Below are 14,492 nucleotides of genomic sequence, written 5' to 3'. Positions count from 1 at the left end.
TACCTCTGACATTTAATATGCACGGGTTCTTCAGGTGGAACCTTTGTACCTGGAAAGCAGATATGGCCTGTAGTACATCTTACAACTCTTTGGAGCGTGCATTTTCTTATATAAGTCTCTACAGGATTGGTATACTGCTAGAACTATGCACTTAATAAAGTGTCAAGAAATGATTTATGGATCCCAACATAGCAAACAATACACTTATCTTTATTAAACTCTTTATTTTCAATACACTTATATGCATAAATGCAGGGATACAGATAATAAAATATTAAAGCCTATTGTATATAATATAAATAAGTTTATGTATATACATCAGTAATGGAGAAAAAACAAAAACAAACAATAAACAAGTTTAAAAGATAGGTCACCTTATTTTTTTTGTTGTTACATTTGTCACATTTTTTTGTTGTTAAAGATCTTGTTACCTAATAGCATTACAGGTAACATCTAAGAAAAAGAAAAAACATTACTTTGCAAGTTTGGGGAGGGGCAGGTTAGTTATGAATTGTTAGTTAACTGTTTCTTAGTACCTTCACATACTTGTTAATCTTCCCTTTCGTCTGTACAAATATTAGCAGCGGGTCAAGGACAGAGATTTTTTTTAAATGAGGAATTGTAGCTTAATGCCACAGAAACTAACAGTCAAATCCAAAGTATGGTGTTTGAAAACTCTTCTTGTTTTTTACTGATTATATTTACACTTGGTGGTATCTTTTCAGCACCATGACTGTATGGTGTTTTTAAAATACAGTATTTTAAGTATCAAACAATTTATGTAAAACATATATAACTTGTAATTCTTACAAGCAGCCGTTAATTTGTTCAAGAAGAAAATATTTCTATTGCATGACCATTAGAGAAATTATTGCAAGATATGTTTTTTAACAATAATTAACTCCTCCTTATGGAAAGCTGAATAAGTAACATTTGAACTCTTCTTCAAAATTATCTCACTTTCAAGGAAAAAAAAAAAAGGAGCAAAATTTTTTCACCACCCCCAAAATCTTTTGAATAGAAACTGCTAAAATAAACTCATATGTAACTTTATTTGTTGAAGAATATGATACAGGAATTTCTTGTTCGTTCTACTTTGCAGTGAGATGGCAGAAAGTAGAAGATAGACAGAGAAGAAAATGCTATTTGAATAGGCATCACACAAATTTTCCCAGAATGCAGAAATAAGTATTCTGTACAATTACATAAAGGTCTGTGAGGAACACCACAGATGTACTAGGTTTGATTCACAAAATTCAAAATACTGGTCAGTGGAAAGAAGAAAGCAAAGGTGGGCTGCAATTTCTTCACTAAAATATAAAAAAATCTTTCTTGATGCTTCCAGAACAAACTCTAAATGCCCAGTCAGACTCTCACATGACAGAAATAATAACACACATTCATAAGCACTGACACACAAACCTTCCTACCAGCAAGGGAAGAGAAAATTATGCCAGTCTAGAAAAAAGCTTATGAAGACATTCTAGACAAATAATTAGATCTGGGAGTGGAAAGAGAGATTAGATCAGATTTTGGGGCCCAGGACACTAGACCTCTATTTCAGGCTAACACTAACTTGCTTTGTGGATAACGTCAGTGATTTTATTTCTCTATTCCTCACATTCTATGGTCTCTATGTAGATGTCTCCATTGCAGGGGAGTGCTAAAAAGACGAAGAAGCTAACTAAGTACAGATTTTACATTGAAAGCTAGTATATTACTAAAAATTACTCTTCTCAAGATCACTTCAAAGGCTTGTTAAAGGAAATTGTCTGCAGAAAGGGATTACAGAAGGACTGTATAGCTAGCTACTGAACACCTCTATACAGCACTTATGTTGCTCTAACTGTTTGAGTGGCACCTGTTCCTGGACTAGTGTTGTAGACGCCCAAGTTGTCTTTGTGAGTGATGTGCAACTTCCAAGGGAAGAAATGCTTCTCAGAGAGACTTCTCTTGCTCTGAGAGACCATGAGTTCAACATCCTGATCAGAGAGCAGTCGGATCAGATCACCATCGTGGTCCCGGTAATTCAAAACAATGTCATCTTGGTCAAACTCCCGCCTGGTAGAAAAGAAATGGATTGATCCCTGGAAATCAAGGAATGCCTGGGAGGTGCTGCATGATGAACAATATACTGGCAAGCTAATTCATTCTGCTAAAAGCCACACAAAGCTTTGTGTGTCTTGGCATTTTTGATACAGCTAGTACTAGAAATCATACATCCCCGTTCATGCTGTGTTGTGTTAAAGCTAAGAATTCTGTCAGAACCAAGAGCCATTTCCAGTAACTCCACATGCATGGCACAATTAATCTGTGAGTCTGATAAAATTCCCATACATATGAGCTCACTGTAGTTGCTACCCACTTTTGCCTACTTAGGGTTGATTTTTTTGAGGGGACAGCAGGTTAAGGAAGGGAAGAATATTAGCACAGGTGTTCTATTACTAATATTTGATGTTCAACACTAGATCAATCTAGTTTTAATACTAGTTTAACAGGTGTTAGAAGGTGGTGTCCTGCATCCTGAAGAAGCGTGTTAGACAAAAGGTCCTTGCATGGAAGTATGTATGGCTCTGAGCTTAGAACAAGAAATGGAAACTTCTACCCAGCATAACTGAGTTAGAAGTGTGTGGCATTCCATATTTAGTGACAATCTCAAGGCAGACTAGTGTCTGCACAGGTGGCTCTGGGCCAAGTCAAAGTACATGGTGATGACCAACTAGAATATGGAAAATCTAGGACTAGAAGGAACTTGACAGATGTTTAAATGATATTAAACATACAGCTAACTGCTTGCTTTGTACCTCATCAATTCCATGAGATCTTTGAATGATGGAATGCTGCTCAGATCCTCTTCCACTGAGATATCCCTGTAACAAGAACAAACCTATTTGTTACATATCATGAAAAGAGAATTGTGGGCATTTCTTCAGTAGTAAACTAGAAGATTCATTTCTTATTACTTGATAGTGCTCACAGTCTCATCATGGTAATAACAGCGAACTTTATTAACTGTGTCTTCCTGCTGTGGTAAATCTTTTATGATCTTCACAAAAGCACGTGGGAAAATCCCAGTGGCACCATCAGCTGTTCCCTGGAATGATAGGAGGTGTTAGAATGAAGAAAACTGTGCCATTTTGGCCACATACAATAAGTTCTGGAATTCAATTAATTTCCATGGAAACATAGGAATTTTTCTATATAATCAAGAAAAGGAAGGCTATGGAATTGACCTGATGGCATCCCTACAAAAAGATTATACAATTGCATAGTCATTCTATGCAAGGGAGTGAAGCAGTGTGTAAAAAATTAAAGTCAGATGGTTATCAAGGAAGGCTGTGGTGTTTGAGCAAGCAGAGATATCATATCAGCAAACACACAGTATGTTCTCTTCATCCTTTTTCAGAACACTGATGCATTGCCCAAGTTCTCTCTAATCAGGATGACGTGTGTTGTGGTACGAAGCATGAAGTATACATCAGCTCACCCTGAGGCAAGAAAGCAATTAATCGTCGAAATGGAGTTTCCATCTCCTTTTTGTGGCCTTTTGGTGTTCTAATCCCTTCCAAAGAATTCTAAAACATTCCAGCAGAAGCAAATGTAAATGAAAACTGAAGTCTAGAGGGCAGAAAATATGTAAGCTAAAAACCATCAAGGAGGGAAACTATTTCAAATTTGAAGTCAAGGATTTACTCTTGACATCAAGACTTGATTATGATACAGTTTCTCCTTGAAAGCAGGAGACAAGTCCCAAGGACTAGGAGAGCCCTTTCTATGCATATATTTCAAGGTATGCTAATAATTGAGTATCACTATTGCAGTCTTACCTCCAACCAGTCTTTGTTTACTCTGCTGAGTAGATAGATCAAGTCTCCCTTCTTGAAGCTGAGTTCCAGTTTGTTGGTTCCAGAAAAATCAAACAGTGCCTATGGAATGTATAACACTGAAATTATTAATTCACATAATTACAAAAGTGAATCTTTCTGTTCTGTTCTTGGGGTGAGAGCATAAAGCAGCACAACAGTATACACTTTGTCATCACAGATGCATTTCTGGGGTAAGGTCATATAGATGACCACAGTCTACAGTGCTCACAATTTCCTCTACTCAGCACACGTAAAAACGCTTTGAAGAAGTAGGGAAAACACTGGGATAAAAACAGCTCTGAATACTAGCTACATGCTAGGATTCTTAAAGTGGTAGGATGCTGAGAACCAGAGAAAATTAGAAGTTGAAAATCCTTAAGAGCAAGTAAGTCAACAGAGCTGAAGACAATTGACAACTTCAAAACTTGAAAACCTGAAATCCTGAAAATTGAAAAAACATTATTTCTGGTTGTAGTTTTACAACTTTCAGATTTGCTGAAAAATATCACAAAGAGCATTTTAAAATTGCAAAAGTGTTGTGGCCTAATTTAAGCATAACTAACTGTTGTTTTCACATCTTGCTTTCAGGCCTGTATGCTGAACTGAGAGATTTGGGGATGTCTGGGAAATTGACATGTAGTTAAAATGGAACTTAGATGCCCCCTTCAGAGAACAAAAAAAAACCAAAAAAAACCAAAACAAAACAAACAAAAAAAAAACAGCCAAAAAACAGAGGTAAACCCACGCTGCCACCCTAACAAACTCTTCCTGGATAATTAAAGTGGCTGCATTATCAAAAATGCACATCTCCCCTGTTGTCCTTGGAGAATACGGTAGCCATTTAAATGCTCTCAGAGGAGCAAAAATGAAAATTGTTCTTTATTCTGTATTGAGAAGGTTCTTTCGGTTGTCTTAATGCCAAGAGTTCTCCTAATTAAAAAAAAAAAAAAAGACAAGGGCTACAGTTGCACTACTAGTTCACATATCTACTTAGTAGCTCTTTCAAAAGCCTTTCTTCATCTTTTGAAAAGTTTTGGTAGGTATATTCAATACTAATTAATTAATAGATAAAACCCCAAAGTTATGACTGATCCAATACCTGACATATTCAGTGTAAAACCCAAAACCAACAAACCTCAAAGCACTTGCATGTGGGTTTTTAATCTTACACGGCAAAGTAACACGTTCCACAAAGCAAGACCATGCTCAGACAAGCACTGGTTACAAAGCAGTTCCGTGTGCTTATGCTGAGACAATATACAGCAAAACACTAGGGTATAGGCTCTTTCCAGTAGAAAAATTTTGTTACAGAAAATACTAAGATGCCTCACCTGCAATGCTTTTAAACATATGCTGAAGTCAATGAGACTGAAGCTTGTGATTGTTTTAACTTATGAGTATCACTACATAGATGTGAACCATTTGGCACTAAGATGTACATGTCTCAATTTTGAACCTCCTGCCATTCTGACTTCACAATGGACCTTCTTATTACTCAGGTAAGGAGAAACAGAACACTTCTTTCCATCCTTTGTTTCATTCCCTGTTGTTAAAATCAATTGCTTTGCTGTGTCGATTTCACTTTCCCTTCTTTCCCCAAGCTCTAATTGGAAAAGGCAACCTGATCGATGACATACCAGAGTGAAACAGAGTTTAATCTCCTATCCTATGACAGATTGTGCAGAGTACTCACCTCAGCCCGTGGAGCTGCCATGCGGTCAAAAGTAGGCTCTTGAGGTGAAATGCTTTTACTGCAAAGAAAGGAGACAACAAGGATATAAATATGTCTTTCCAGTTATCAAAAATACTACACAATCAGTAGTACAGTGTCTGCATTTTCATTATTTAAGAGGCAGGCAAGCCATAGATCACTGGAGAAACTGCATGAGAATTGGTGTGAAGCACTGAAGTAAATAAATATGGATGAAAAAACATCGTCCTAGTTCTCTCAGTCTCAGTGCAGAGCAGCAGCAATCTGATGATGTCTGCTGCTGAGAACAGATGGAATTTTCAATACAGTCAGTATCCTCGATCTCTCTTCCACAGCACTGATCATCCCCCCTACTCTGCCTTCTGGGCATCCCTATTTCTAACATTCATGGCATTCAGTTCCAACTGCCATCGTACAGACACCCGGGAATGCAAACACACATGCAGTGTTTGCACTGTCTGAGGTAAGTGAAAAGGAAGCAGGTCCATCTTTGCTATGTTGAAAGGAGAATTAATTTATCTGAGGGGTAATGAAGTATGACGTCTACTTAGCAGTTCTCCAAAGGGGTGTCAATGCTGCTATGTAGGACAGGCCACTGTTGAGACAAAGGACGAGAACAAATTAAATATTGTTTTGTTTAGTGTCTGAACCAGATCTTGCTGAGCTCAGTGCCAAAACTCATACTGACTTCAGTGGTGCAAGCCTATGTCCTTAAGCTTGGCCTGTATATTCTGCACGTTATAATAGATATCACCATTAAAGAATCAGATAGAGCTGAGCAGCGTTTTTTCAAAAGTAAGCTATACTCTCATTTTGGAATTTTCCTTTAATGCAAGTACCAGATCCACTTTAGAAATTTGAGATTACTGAAAACAAGTAATACCCTGGTTCACTCTACCACAAAGATCCTCATATTAGGACTTCATGGGTTCACTTGGGAAACACAGTGGTGGTTCTCATCTCTCTCACCCCTAGAAAACGGGACAGCATCTCTTACATCAAGCAATGCTGAAAAATCATGTCAATCACTTACACTCGGCGTGTCCGTGGGCGAAGCCGTCTCAGTCTGTGAGGCACCTGTTCACTATCAAAGGTTGAGTGGTAGAAGAACAGTCGTACCTCTTCATCCATCAACACCCATACGGGTAGGCAGAGTAGGTTCTGTGCCAAGGGCAAGTAGGAAGCAGAATGTAACAGTTGGAGAGACCAATTCTCTATTTATTTACACGTAACAAATATGCCTCTCTGACCTACAGAATCATGAAGGATATTCATTACTGCCAGAAATCTCCCTCCTCTCCCTTCTCACTCAGCAGGACACCACTGAACAGCTGACAGTTTCTCCTGTTTACTCCCGGAGTTGGCCAATGTATTGCTTCACTTTTTGTGCCTGATTTATTGCAGAAAGAGTAAATTGCTCTTTGTGCTTCCCTTCAGAATATGAGTGACTGTGGAGAGAAGGCACTCTTAAGTACTGGAAGTCTTGGCCAGTGCTTCACACTTTTACAGATTTAAAGTCAGATCTTCAGTTAACCTGCACACAAATAATTACTCTCCTTGACTTTACTGGCTGTCCCTTAACGGCACCTGGAGAGTGACCATTTCCTCATACATCTTGAGGGGGATTTTTTTAAGGATATCTATGTATATATGAAGGCAGGAAGTGAGCCTTTGTGAGTTGCACACTCCAGCAGATCCTACAGTCTGAACAATCTGAGGAATAGGACTGCAGATTGTCCCACGGTGTGGACGCTGTGACTTCAGGAAAAACAATACAGAGAGAAGCAGATATGTAGGACTACAACAGTACTGTCTCTCCTAGGTGATTTCAAGGGATAAATATCTGCAATGCACAGTGCAATCTCTAGTTTAAAATTAAGTTGTACCTTCATGTAAACATTTAGGATAGGGATCCTGCTCTCAGCAATTTCTTTTTTGGCCCCAACATAAACTTTTCCTGCAAAATATAAAACAATAACTGTGACAGTTATTGAAGAAAAAAAAAAAATGGAGGCTGTCAGAGAAATTAAGTAATCAGGAGAAAGTAAGATTTCCAAGAAAATACATATTTTCTAAAGGTTTTTAGGTTTCTAAATGAACCTTACCACAAGTGGGAACAAGTTCCTTGTCACAACTGCTTCTCTACAATACACTCCTGTTCAGGGCAGCCTGGGGCTGAAAAAGCTGCTAATCATGCACAGATTTGGTACTGATAGCTTACCTGGCAATATGGGGAGTGTGCAGGTAAAAGGGCTATTTTTGCTCTCTGCCCCATATCTCTCCTCTAGTTTGGTGTGCAGGGCATAAAACTGACGATAGCGTCGGAAAATCAGGTACCTGCCCCCACCTTTAACCTTTACTTCAATGACAAACATCTGAAACAGAGAAGAGAGATTCACACTGATGTTCATACTTATAAACATTTACCAAATTAAAGTGGAGCATATAATAGGAACATAAGATCAGTGCTCTGGTAGTGGGAATATTGTCTTAGGGGCAGAGTGAAAAGCAAGCCTTCGATTAAACATCTGCAGACTCAAGTACTAGAAAATAACAAGTTAGCACCAGACAGTGTGGTATATGTGTGGATCCAGCTTTCCCATGGATCATGGCCCTGTGGCTGCTTTCTATCACATAGTCTTAAAAGGAAATGTGAAATGACTAGATGCTACTCTATGCTTACACACCATCCCTCAGTGACAAACAAAACATATCAGGGAGGTAAATACAAATACTATACTGTAGGATGCTTTGCACATCTAAATCTATAGACAGAGGTCTAAATTAATTGATTTTCAGAATTGAAGGTATTCATACTTCTTTTTGACTTTAATGTACACAATTACAGAAATTATGATCTGACCTCCTTCAACCACTATCTTCTTATTTCTTATCTCTTGCCGCAATTGTTTTTCTCTAAAGGAGCCCACAATTTCCATGCACTGACCTCTGAGTAACATTGCAGCCAGATCCTTCAGAAAACATAGAGTGGCCAAACATCAGTATATTCCAGAGTAAAACCTCCATACTGAAGTGGGATGGTTTTATGAGCAATGCCTCCAGCAAAAGCAGCATACCCTGCAGAAGTCACACTGAGCTGCTCTTATCTAAAACCCCTCCTCAGAAAATCTTATAGTGCTCTTCCCTACTATTCCCATCCTGTGTGCTCTTCCATGACTTATTAATATGTTAACTTTTGTGGAGGTGGAAGCATCCTAACTTGCTAGTACCATGAATAATGAAGACAAGACCCTGCCCTTCTAACCTCTTTGAATTCCTTTTCCACTATCTTCACCACAGGTACAGCACTCCAACAGGAAATAAATCAGAAATTAGGTAAGAATTTGGAAAACAATCAATGTTAGAGGATATCTCTGTCACATTTTACCCGAGCAATATATTTTTAGACTAAATCTGCGATAGACTAACCTCCATTCCAGAAAAAAAAAAAAAAAAAAAACACTGAGAAGTTCTCCACACAGTACTATTTATGCCAAAAAGCAGCTACACAAAATTAACTGCATTTTGCTTCCCACAATCAAACCAGTCACAGATGAGGGCATACAGATACAGGATAAATCTCCCTTCTTACATAATAATTAGTAAAGCCTTTCTTCTCTTCAATATCTGCAATGTTAGCTGAAACAGGTACATCATCTGGGAGCTGGTCAAAATCACTGTGAATCAAGAACAAAAGATTTAGGTTACTCATATTGGCATTAGCCTTCAGAGGTCTCTGTGCCATACAGAACAAAGACTGTTAGGCAACATCACATTATCTAGTGTCAAAACCAAGAAGTTAGAAACTTGTGGTGTCATTCTCTTCCTCTGAAAGTCTGATATTGAGAAGACAAGTTTCTGTAAATTCAGCACAAGTCAGTGACTATTGTGAAGATTCATCAAGCCTGAGCAACATCCCTATCATTCCTAGACTTGCTAGAGTAGCAGGACTACGAAAGAATCACTTGAGATGGTAACCTTTCCTTGAGAAATATGATCAGCTGTGGATGCATTCTTAATCCTCCTTACAGCATCTGGTAGACTTACAATAATAACTCTGCAGCAGTATCTCTTATTCTAAGGAGAACTTTATATACCATGATTTATGCTCTTATTATTACTGCGTTACTGTAGGGAATATGAAACAGTTTTGAGAAAAAAGCTTGTTGTGCTAGGTGCTGTAGAAACTGACAGCACAAAACTAATTCCTAAAAACCTTACACTCTATGTGTAAGATGCATATAATGTACCTTATACATATAAGAAAAAAACCAGGAGGATAAGCACAAACAGAAAGAAAAACAACAAAGAAATAAAGACATAGTATTGGTCTATATCATAACTAGTGGCGCCTGCACCAGCTGTCAAAATGATGTCAAGTTTTCTTGTAAACATCACAGTAAAGTAGACTCTTAAAGAGGCTTAAAAAAAGAACAAGTAGTTTAGCAAATATTTACAGGGAAACCTCCCAGTCACAGCAGATAACCTGAAACAAGCACAAAGATATTTGTTTGAAAAATGTCAAAAAGGCATGAAGGAACACGTGATAGTGAGCAAGGTTAGAATAAGCTTTGCAGATACTAGAAAGTATTGGATTTGAAGCAAGAGAGAAGGAAGGATCCCTGCAGGAACTCCTAAAGAGCAGCCATAAGATCACACTCTCATGTTTCTTGTCTATACTGTCCACAAAATAAAAAAGCACGGATTGTCAGGTGCTTCTTCCTCTGGTACAACTTCTTTGACACACAGAAGACAAATTCACCTTTGCTTCAATCTTACAACTCAGTGTTATTAGAGTGGTATTTATATTAACACTTAAGTAAAAAGGATCAAGAATGAGGAAAAAAGGATAATAAATAAGGTAGAGAGAAAGAGAAACTTTGAAAAGGATTATCTAAGAAATGTCAATATGACATAATGTTAAATATTCTAATAATACAAAAAGCATGGCAGTTGGCTCAGTTTATTCTGCTAGAATATCCCAAGCAGGGGCTTCCACAATGCGCAGCCCGTATGGAAGGCTGAAGTTATGATGCAAAGTCTTGCAATAGCTTGCTGTATGAGGAGAATGACATGAATCAGCACCACCCACCCACACACCATCATAAATACTGCCACTTACTGTGCAGAGAGATGTGGTTAGGAAGATCAAGAGATATAATTAGTCATATAAACACTCATATCAAACCCCAGTAAAAGGGAAACTTTGGCTATGAAGAGGACGACGACTCACTATTTTCCTGGGAGGTGAAAATTCCTTAGAAAAAGAAGAAAGCCCACTCCAACTTAAGAAATAGTCTACGCCAGACTGATCAGCCTAATACTTTGGAAGCTGTGGTAACAAGAAGCCTTTTAGAATCATCCAAGAAGTTTGCATCCAAATTAACAGATCATAGCAGTTACACGGAGGCTTGTGGGGTGGCAGGAGGAGGCACAGACACATTACCTCTTTTCTCGCAGCTGTCGGGGAAGAGACATGGGTTTCCGCTTCTTAAATCCAGATGGCTAAGCTCTATTCCTCCACTTTTGGCAGTTCCTGATTGGATAGGATGAACACAGTCAAAGTAATTCTCCCTGAGTGAATCAAGACTCCTTTGCAAGGCCTTAGAGATCTTTTTTTTTAACGTTTCAGTGTCAGATGATATCTTCTGTACGTCCCCACCCCCATGAAATTGAGGAAGTACTAGACAAAAAAACAGTCATAAAGAATGACTGTTTTGTGATGTCTGTCATGTACTGAAACTGCCACAGTTGAGAAACCAAAAGTCCAACAAAAAGCAGAAACTATGAGCCACATATTTCATTGCCCACCTCTTCACCCCAAAATCTGCCTCTGTGGAAAGCCAGAAATTCCTGTGGCCTCAAGAAACACTGTTTACCCCAGCTAAAATGTCCCCACACACACCTCTACACTAACATTTGTAAACTAGGATGAATACTTCCTATCCCTTCTTGAGGCTCTGTGATTCCGGAGAATCCTCCTTTCCATGGACCAAAAGCCAGGAGGTGGAGCTAAAGAATAAATTTTCAAGTGGGAGTAGAAAGTATGGTCAAGAAATTCAACCTTGTCAAACATATGGATACGAGGGTATCAGGCACAAGAGATTAGGAAATGATCTTTGAAGGATGGATCAATGCAAGTAAGACATGAGTTCTCAAAAGAGTAGAGATCTTTTCAGCTTCATGTTCTCAAAACAATCTGCATTTGCCACCTACAAAGGCAGGGTAATGGCTCGCCCAAAGAAAATCCTGACTGCCCTGCCTTGAACACAAAAGGTTAGTGAAATAGCATTTGTATAACATCAGTTGACATTTCAAGAAGAAAATAAAAGGAGGAAAGTGATAGGAAACCATCATTTCCTAACACTGCAGATAAACTGCAGCATTCCTTATCTGCCTTAGTCAAAATCTGTCATGTGTAGTATCTTTACCTCCCTATTTCAGTCTTTGACTCTCTTCCATTTTCATGTTCAATACTTATTTGGTTCCTTTCCCTCCTTCCTCTGTCAAGCACAAAAATTCTCATCTGAATGGAGCAAAAGTTAACCAGCATCCTTCAAAATAAAACTCTGTTTAGAACTGTAATCATCAGCCTTGAGAGTAAACTGCATTTCACTGAATTTTAATGAAGTAAATTCTTTACCCATCTCTTTTCTGTGGTAACTGAAGGCACCTTCATAGAATTTAAGAGGGGATATAGTATCTCTTAATCAGAAGGGACCAGGATAATCTACAAAATTCTGAACTGTATTTTCTGAGTGATCTGTTACTCTCTGCTGCCCACATAGACTTAGCAGAGTAATTTTAAGTGGTGAAGTTAGATATAAGTATTTCTCCAGACCTTCACACTCTGCTGTGTATTGCATTTTTCTTGATTAGGCCTGCTAAATATACAGTCCTCATGTAACCTGAAGTCATGCTCATCATTCTCTTTCCTTTGCCTTGAGTGAGAGAGACAATAGTTAGGTTTTCCAACTACAATCCTCTTGCTTTCTCCTGAAATTCAGGAGGAAATAGGAGTAGATCACCTTAACCAGGACTTTTAGTCACAAGATCAGTATGTATGAACTCATGAAAAATCAGAAGGGCACTCCCAACACATGCAAGAAGATTGTGGAAAGCACAAGAACTGTGCAAATTTCAATAGAATTGAAAGAGAAAGGCCGGAGGGGTGCTTTTCAGGTAACTTTATATTTGATGTATATCATAGTTTTGACGAGAAAATCATAAAAAGTATACTCTAGTCTTTTCAAATCTCTGGGAAGATAATCTGGATACAATGCAGGTACAACTTTTAAGAGACAGAGGATGTGACACAATGCAAAAATACTTGCTCATTGTTTACTTAAAGACATGGCTTTTCAAGAACAAGTCAACAGAAAACCTCACAGACAAATTGTTTATGCAACTTCTTTGCTGTAAACCAAGTAAAACGAGTTGGGAGCAGCAACTCAGTTCCACTACTCGCTACTAGGGATTATAGTCAGTAATAATACTGATCTGACAGAATAATGCTAAACCTGCTAAGAAAGTTTCTGATTCTGCAATATTTTCTTGCTCTGAACCAAACCAAGACCTTCTTTTCTGATGAAAAGGCAGATTCCTAACTTGGAAGACTGGATAGCTGATTGGTCAGCGGGTCACCAAGGCTGTGAGAGACTAAGATTTGAAACACTGATTTGCCATGTTCTTCTGTGCCAAATCAGTGCCTCAACTACCAGGTGTTTTCTCTCAATTTCTACTATTGTGCTATTATAGTAGAAATAGCAATTCCCATTATCTGAGCTGAGGAAATGGGCTGGGTCTAGTCAAACCCACATTCTCTCTCTGTTCAAATAATTATTTTATTATTGATGAATGAAATAAATCCCCATTATAACATTGATACCATAATGCCAGTACCCATGTCAAAAGATATGCCTGCACTAGGGAAGTATCCAATCTCATCGGCTGATATGGTCAGCTCCCAATTTTGAGAAAACCCACCCATGCACCATGGGCAGCATGGTCATTATGGCACTATGCACCAATCCTTATCCATTTTCAAGAGAAAGCAGGCATCCAGGTGCAAGAAATACTAATAAATTAATTAATTAAAGGAGACTACTAAGAAAATCCTCAGATGATTGAATCATGACCATATGCTGAAACCATTACATACCTTTTTGCAGTTCAGCACCTACTATATTATTTTGGTTGTGTATGCCTGTGAGCTGTGAAATTGTGACCTTCTGCCTAATGCAGATGTTGTTACAAAATACTTGTACAAGGATACACAGCATCTTGGAAATCTGAGAGTATTAGTTAAAACCAAACAGACAGAGCAAGCATGGAATTTTAATGGAAAATGAGAATGTAGTCCCAAATCACTAAGCATACATGAACCACTAATAAACAGTAAATCAAAGGCACATAGCAAAAATACTGAGCTGAACCAATTCTGGTGACAGCACTACACACCATGTCTACTAGGGCAGCAGCTACTGTATCATTCTGGCTGTGCACATCTGTACACTCTAGAATAATGGCTTCTCTCGGAGGCACCTGATGTTAGAAAAGTGCTGCATAGTTATGTCCTATCACTAGCCATGGAATAAATTCGTTAAGTGGCAGAATAAAGCGAACAAGAATAATATTCTTAAAATGCGTCTGGTCTCATCACAGACTCATCTGTGAAGGAAATAACATTTTAACTATCACTGCAAGGCAGCTGAGCATCAAATAGAAACACAAACAGCAGAGCTGGCTTGCAAGATACTTTCACTCAACCAATTATTTTCAAAGGGTATGTGGAATATTTTTTTCTGTAGCATACACATCATTAGCACTTAAGTGTCTTTTCTTCTGTGGTCACTTGAGACTGAGCTGCAACTGGTAACACTGATTTGGGAAAAGTCATTTGGAGCTTTATTCCA

At 38.3% G+C, this 14,492-nt stretch overlaps 1 protein-coding gene across 4 annotated transcripts in view; it reads right to left on the bottom strand.

Annotated features, from left to right (window-relative positions):
• Positions 1-1,033: 1,033 nt before the first annotated feature.
• The window catches only part of NCF4 (neutrophil cytosolic factor 4), a 38,722-nt gene continuing 25,263 nt past the window's right edge, over positions 1,034-14,492 (bottom strand). For 2 of the 4 annotated variants that reach the window (XM_032996811.2, XM_032996810.2), the window contains exons 3-12: positions 11,024-11,113; positions 9,170-9,254; positions 7,799-7,952; positions 7,464-7,534; positions 6,611-6,738; positions 5,560-5,617; positions 3,828-3,926; positions 2,964-3,094; positions 2,805-2,870; positions 1,034-2,061 (exon numbers count right to left, since the gene is read on the bottom strand). In XM_032996811.2, the coding sequence (XP_032852702.1) occupies positions 1,833-2,061; positions 2,805-2,870; positions 2,964-3,094; positions 3,828-3,926; positions 5,560-5,617; positions 6,611-6,738; positions 7,464-7,534; positions 7,799-7,952; positions 9,170-9,254; positions 11,024-11,055 (1,053 nt within the window). In that variant the 5' untranslated portion in view covers positions 11,056-11,113 and the 3' untranslated portion in view covers positions 1,034-1,832. The remainder of the gene's footprint in view (positions 2,062-2,804; positions 2,871-2,963; positions 3,095-3,827; positions 3,927-5,559; positions 5,618-6,610; positions 6,739-7,463; positions 7,535-7,798; positions 7,953-9,169; positions 9,255-11,023; positions 11,114-14,492) is intronic. The other 2 variants (XM_032996812.1, XM_032996813.2) reach the window with 2 other exon arrangements.

The sequence above is a fragment of the Tyto alba genome, unplaced genomic scaffold (assembly GCF_018691265.1).
Source record: "Tyto alba isolate M040663 unplaced genomic scaffold, T.alba_DEE_v4.0 Super-Scaffold_2, whole genome shotgun sequence".
NCBI classification, from domain to species: Eukaryota; Metazoa; Chordata; class Aves; order Strigiformes; family Tytonidae; genus Tyto; species Tyto alba.
Note: the sequence above shows the minus strand (reverse complement) of the source record. Positions and strands in the feature narration are given on the sequence as shown.